This window comes from Miscanthus floridulus, chromosome 8, assembly GCF_019320115.1.
Source record: "Miscanthus floridulus cultivar M001 chromosome 8, ASM1932011v1, whole genome shotgun sequence".
NCBI lineage: Eukaryota > Viridiplantae > Streptophyta > Magnoliopsida > Poales > Poaceae > Miscanthus > Miscanthus floridulus.
Genome location: NC_089587.1, coordinates 82,877,782 through 82,884,331, shown reverse-complemented (window position 1 = coordinate 82,884,331; position 6,550 = coordinate 82,877,782). Strand labels below are relative to the sequence as shown.

At 42.9% G+C, this 6,550-nt stretch overlaps 1 protein-coding gene across 1 annotated transcript; it reads right to left on the bottom strand.

The window, feature by feature from the left end:
• Nucleotides 1-219: 219 nt before the first annotated feature.
• LOC136472786 (probable galactinol--sucrose galactosyltransferase 1) lies at nucleotides 220-4,533 on the bottom strand. The gene is made up of 13 exons (XM_066470491.1): nucleotides 4,261-4,533; nucleotides 3,448-3,701; nucleotides 3,225-3,315; nucleotides 3,051-3,099; nucleotides 2,872-2,963; nucleotides 2,664-2,771; nucleotides 2,419-2,553; nucleotides 1,905-2,315; nucleotides 1,640-1,781; nucleotides 1,479-1,546; nucleotides 1,253-1,387; nucleotides 932-1,149; nucleotides 220-784 (listed from the first exon to the last, which is right to left on the bottom strand). The coding sequence occupies exons 1-13, from the start codon at nucleotides 4,449-4,451 to the stop codon at nucleotides 411-413; spliced, it is 2,268 nt and encodes a 755-aa protein (XP_066326588.1). The 5' UTR covers nucleotides 4,452-4,533; the 3' UTR covers nucleotides 220-410.
• Between the last annotated feature and the right edge of the window lie 2,017 nt (nucleotides 4,534-6,550).

Here is a 6,550-nt window from a genome sequence, read left to right as displayed (position 1 = left end):
GAATACAGGCCTTTAGTGAGAGGCTGATTGCAAGCCCATGAGACTGATCGCAAGCAGGAGAGTTGGCTCATAGTGAGTATCTGAGAGCGTAAAAGCGACCTGTTCAAAAATTTTCTTAATATTTCTTTTAATTTAATATAATACTTGAGATCCTTTTCTATTTCATATAATTTCATTTCATTTTTTATCTTTCGAAATGTACTACACTTGCACAGTCTCTTGAATTCTTGTCACACTATGATTCAACCTGAAATGACATCTCCCAACTCCCAAGCGGGTTCGGGCGTTCAGCTACCTTCTCTGCATACAGAGTAGCTAGCTAACAGTACATGGCACAACAGCCTGAATAAATCGAAATACGTATACCAGCCTTCGCTGTTGAACTGACACTTCATCTGAATTCTCAGTTATCAGTACTCCACTGAAACTGTCCACAAGTACAGTTCTTGTTCGGGGAGGCCAATCTCAAAGGTGACCAGACCACAGGCGTCATCGTAAGAGAAACCAATCGCCTTCGAATCGACGGCGACACTCTTCGGCTTGGTCGAGGAATAAGCTCCGACCATGCCCGAGCCCCGCATTTTGAGCTCAACGACGTCCGAATCCTCACCGAATCTCAGCTCCCTCACCGCGCCACCAGAGTTGAACATGCCAACCAGACCAATCGGCGCGAACGAGGCGCCGTTTGGCAGCTGCTTCAGAGGGACCACGGTGAACACCTCGTACTCGCGTGATCTCAGCGTCACAGGCAGCGAGGCGTTCTTCGGCAGGTACACCACCTCCCCTGAAAATAAACACACAAAGGTTGCTTGTCACTGATCTGACAGATCAGGTGGTTGTTAAGATGAAACAGACAAGGGTCACGAGACTATGTGTCCTAGCTTGACAATGATTCATACATCATCAGGGACATTAAAAATGATGGATTTACCTCCTACGTGCGAATACACGATCACGTCACCGTTCCAGCTGTGATCAGCAACCTTTGCAAGGTAGCCCACATCCTGTGCCCGGATGACGCCGGTCACCGTTCCGGGCTGCTCATCGTGGATGAGGTTCTTCTTCCCTACCTGGCACCAACCGGCACCTTGGCAGTTGAAGGCGCCAATGACACCGGAGTGTTCGTTCAGGTTCCATATCTTGAGAATGCTGTATAAAAAGCATCAGATGGTTTCAGTGTGGTGTCACCGTGTCAGCAGTCAATTATTGGTAAACAGGAACAGATAGAACTAGAAGTCCACTGCTAATTAACCTTTTGCCGTCCCTTGCGGGATCAGAGAAGAGGCAATCTCTAGTTGGTCTCCCAGGGAGTTTTGCACGCAGGATCGATCCGTCAGGAAGCACAAGCTTCTTAAGCAGATTGAAGTCATGGTTTCCAGGCTTATCACTGCAGAATAAACATCTAAGTTAGTACATGTAATCAATGCAATGCAATGTAAATCACTCAATGTTGCTGCCCTGACTTTTTTTTTATTTACCTGACATATATGGCACAACCACCAACCGCTCGAGCTGCAGCATGGTATTCAGCCATCGGATGAACACTCTGGAAACAAAAAGCATGTCAGCAGTGAGCGCATACAAGAGTGACGCATGCACAAAGCGAGCAGGAAAAGGAATTAGGGATGATGATGCTCACATGGAACATGTCCCAATCTGGCTGCATGAATTCACCAAGAAAAATGGTGTTATAGGCGACAGATGCAATGTGTATGGTATGGGAAGCAGGGTCTCTCGGCCAGAAATCATCAGAGGCTCTAATCACCGCGCTCCGTTTTGAACTGTAGCAAGAGCATGTGAATAACCACAATTTTCAGGTAATTGCACCAACTACCAAAGAAAGCTTTCAAGATATTTTGCTAAAAAAACAAAGCTTTCAAGATATTTCAGCATAAGCTATTTACCTGTATAGGTTGTCAGTGTTGTGGCTCATGCATGATATGATGCCATTGTCAGGGAAGTTCCTAGCGACGGAAGCTTCTAGAGCCTGCTGGTACTTTCTAGCTAGCAGTACCCTTCCCCCATGGCCAGCACCCAGCGTCTCAAGGATGTTCTGCACGTCTACCTTGACCCCATCGATCCCAGCAGATGCAAGATACGAGTGGAGTTCATTGTAGAAACTGAATACTTTCTCAGGGTTAACAAGGCCCAGTCCATTGATCGTTATGCTGTACAAAGCATCGCAGGGCTCGTTTTTCTGAACCCCTGGTGATGACACAGGCTGCTGCATCTTTGATTCGTAGTGCTCCATTCCAGCTACACCTGGCCTGACTCCACCCCAGTATCCAGTAATGGCATGCCATACATACACATACCTGAGTTGTTTGACACAACATGTCAGAGAGATGACTTTCGAATTTTTTTTGTCATCTGTAATAAATGAATAAGAACAACTTATCCAATATAATGGTGTCATACTTTAGCTCATGTTTCCCTTTGATTTCATTGACGATGTGTGCTAGGCCCTTTGCTGGATCATCTTCCCTGTGACCCTCTCTGCCATTTTTCTGAAACTTGTGGTTCTCCTTAATGTGAGTCAACCTGTTTGCAAAGCTAATAGACATAATAGGGAAAGTTCAGAATCTGAACTGACTCTCTACATTTTGTACATAAATCAAGTAGTATGACTGGCGAAGTGTACTATGTTTAGACTCCTTGCTTACTTGGCTGAGTTATCAGATAAGCAAGCGATTCCCACAGGATCCATAGCAACCGACTGCCATCCGTCGTCAATTATGACAAATCTAGGAGAAACCCCACCTTTCTCAAAGCTGAAAAAAAAAGAGATATATAAGTATATTGGTATTTGTTAAGCATATTGATATTGTCTTACGTATTTATATCCTGGAAAATGTGTGAGATGCTAAATACCTCTGTAATCCTTCCTTCACTCCTTGAGCAGTGACATTGGTGTAGAATGCATCCCACGTGCACCAACCAAACCAGTTGAGCATGTCTGGCATCTGCAGCAAGTTGGAAGTTTCAGAACTCTGTATAACAGAAAGCAACCCAAACCTAAGATACCATTTCCCCAAGCAACATCTCACTACCTTTTTCTTTTCCCTGTGAGAAAACGTCTGCAAGTGCCTCTCAACGACTCTGCAGCAAGTTGATCGATGTCGTTTCGTGAGTGAGGAAATTGAATTTGGAAGCTAAACACGACATGCAGCATGATAATATACTAAAATAAGAGGACATTGTAAGAGAAGAAGGCATTGACTTACTTTACTGAATTTGTGATGACATCGAACGGATCCGATCCGGCGCCAACAAAGACCAGATGGGAGCCTTCGAAGGATTCCACATCTGGATCGCCTGAATCATGACAGCAAAGAATACTATTAGTACTATATACTATTATTAGTACTATATATACCCCATCACACAACTGTACCAAGTCAAAGAAGAGATGATTATATATGTAGTGGTGCCTGTTACCCCACTTACCACTCTCTAAGCAAATCTCCAGCTCATCGTCAGCGTTCCCCTGAAGAACAGCACGGAATGAGCCCTCCAGTATGGGGAGGAAGACGGTGTACACGACAGGTTGCTCGCCAGTGCCATCGCCGGTGGACTGCAGTCCATCGGTGCCTTCGACGATCAGGAACTGCGTCTCGAAGGGGATGTCGTGGCCTGATGAGCCCATCCTCTGCGTCATCCACCACATCTTGAATCGGAACGTGCACATGAACCGCTGGTCCCTGAAGCAGAGCAGAATACTGTGTCTTCAGAATTCTTTCAAACCTTATGGTTCCTTTATATTAATTATATTACTCCTAAGTAGTATTGGAAATTCAGATTTTGTTTTGGGCAGCCAAGGGGTCATTTCTCCCTTCTTTTTTTGCTATAAAACAAAGCATCCGAAGAATCCTTCCAGCAATTTTAAAACTAAATTTTAAATTTTAATAAAATTTCAGTAGGGGGCAACCCCTCCTGTTTCCTCAAAAAAAAAAAAGAGAACAAAACTATGTGTTGAAATAACGTAGCAGTTTTACCCCTGACGCTGACAGTGATAGGAACATGTCGAATTTACTGCACGCCTAAAGCTTGGCATCCCAGCAACTACCAGTCATCTACTGGAAAACTACTACTACCTTCGATATGATATATGATATAAAACTGATTATAATGCATAGCTCAGCGCACACTCTGACGGGACTAGTGTCCGAAATTAACATTGGAAGTGAATCTGAATCGTCCCAACCCAAAAGGCAAAGGCCGAAACCGAAGACAACCAAACAGACAGAGCTGCGCCCGTACCGGAGCTTCCCGACGGGGAAGACGCTGCGGCTGCCGGCGGGTGCGGAGCGGAAGCCGAGGAACGCGCCGTTGGTGAGGCCTCCGCCGGCGGCGGGCGTGACGAGCACGTTGGGGCGCACCTCCCGCAGGACCTTGGCCCCCAGCGCCAGGAGGCTGCCGTCCTGGACGGCGATCCCGGCGCCCACCGTCATCTTCCTTCGATTCGAATCCGCGTCCGCAGAGGCGCTTGGGTTATCAGCGGCGAGTTGGCGAGGAGCTCTGTGTGGTCCGGGCACGGTTTCGGCTCGGCCGCGCTCCTCTCTCTGCTTATATGTAGCGCTCGGACTCGGAGGTTTTGCACTTGGCCCCCTCGGTTGCTCTTCGGTGCATGTGAACGCTATAAACTTTGTGGTGGCATGGCAGAAGTAGCACTGCGCGCGTTAAATTGGAAACTTGTTACAGTTCTTTTCCCACGAAGAAACTAGTTTGAGTCACACTCTATTTTCTATACCGTGTGTGTCTCTCTCTCCCTCTCTCTCTCTCTCTCTCTCTTTCTATATATATATATATATATATATACTAATTTACGATAATGTCAATACATATTTACGATAGTTGGGTTACTATAACACATGAGGATATTTACCATAACGTTATAGTAAACCACTTAGTAAGGAGTTACTATAATCTCGTAAATTAACATAGTAATTATCGTAACTCAAAAGTGGCTACAAAATAAGTTATTTTGTAGCCAACTACAGGGCAGTAGTTCCACACACACACACATATATATATATATGGTCGTTTGTCTAAATGGTCGTTTAGCCCGTTTACACACCGTTTAAATGCTACACGGTGGTACATTGTTTTCGTTTAATCGGTTGTTTTGACCGTTTAAACGGTTGTTTTTCCTGTTTAAACACCCATTTTACCCGAATAATAGGCTAAACGGTAGGTGACCGACTGTTTACCATTTAGCGTTTAGGATAACGCTGATATATATAAAGAGCCAAAATTTCTGGCCAGCTTTTTCTTTCGTCCAGCCCGTTTCTTTTCTATTTTCACGGTTGCGTTAATATTGCAAAAGGAGATTGGGAGTGAGAAAGAGAATAGAAATAAATACGGGGTTCCAGATATAAAGATGCCAAAAAGAAAGAAAATGTGAGAGGACCTAAATAGTTTTTGAAATAGATCAGTTTTCCTGATGCAAAATGTCTAGATCAGAGTAGACCTATCCTGGGGACTTTTTTTTTTGACCGGGGCTGAATCCTTGTTAATACTTAACCGATCAAATATTAGTTCAGATTTTTCGTACTTTTTTCTTAAAGAAATTTTTTCAATACGTTGAAGTTAGAAAAAACAAAACAGATCTCATGGTTAAGGAGAGAACGTGAGTATATTTTTTTTCCATGCGTTTTTTTTCTTGAATACTTTTTTATGTAAGTTAAAGGTGTGTAAACGTGAGTCCAGGAGTTTTTGCCATACGTTTTTATCTTTAGGAAAAAAATGTTTGTTATCTACTATATAATTGCGGAGGTGGATTACTTTTAAAAAACAAAACAGATCTAACGGCCAGGATAGTTGGAGTCCTTGAATTAATGGCTAGATGTTTCCATGAGTGCAGGAGTTTTTGCCATACATTTTTATCTTTAAGAAAAAATTTTGTTTGCTATCTACTATATAATTGCAGAGGTGGATAACTTTTAAAAACCAAAATAGATCTAATGGCCAGGATAGTTGGAGTCCTTGGATTAATGGCCAGATGTTTCTGATTAATGTGATAATTTCTAGCATTTATCTTTTTTGTAGCGCTTCTGGTGAGGATTAACGTGGGGCTCTATTGGAGCCTCTAATTAGTAATAGTAAGATAATTTAATAAGAAACATATTTTTAGTAAAATCTGAATTAGTTGATGGTTTAACTAATCAAAATGTGAACAGAAAACTTGAGTAGCTTATTATCTAATCCAGTCTAAATAAATGTATCTCATCAATCACCGATGAGGGATATCACGTGAAAAATCGAGAGATTTCCGGTCATAATCACCAATTGACACTAATCTTTAACACATTGGCAACTAACTCCTTGTTGACTTTAATCAAAGATCAAAATTATAGATTTTTATGGGTCCTCAAAGGCCATGGGAATCGATAGCAATGTAATAACCAATAAATAGCAAGCTATTGATATTTAGCGGCAAGGCTATCTTGAGGTTAAAAGTCGGCTATAGCAATTTATAGCAGGCTAAAACAACTAAACAAGTAAACAAATAGCGACGTACCGATCAAAATAGCTATAGCCCGCAATAACG

What these genes read in the sequence shown, in the direction of transcription:
- LOC136472786 (XM_066470491.1), bottom strand. Translation starts at nt 4,451, where the DNA reads ATGACGGTGGGCGCCGGGATCGCCGTCCAGGACGGCAGCCTCCTGGCG. An exon ending in GGAGATTTGCTTAGAGAGTG is followed by an intron (nt 3,316 to 3,447) that starts GTAAGTGGGGTA and finishes GTCATGATTCAG; the next exon opens with GCGATCCAGATGTGGAATCC. An exon ending in GGTTGTGCCATATATGTCAG is followed by an intron (nt 1,388 to 1,478) that starts GTAAATAAAAAA and finishes TTTATTCTGCAG; the next exon opens with TGATAAGCCTGGAAACCATG.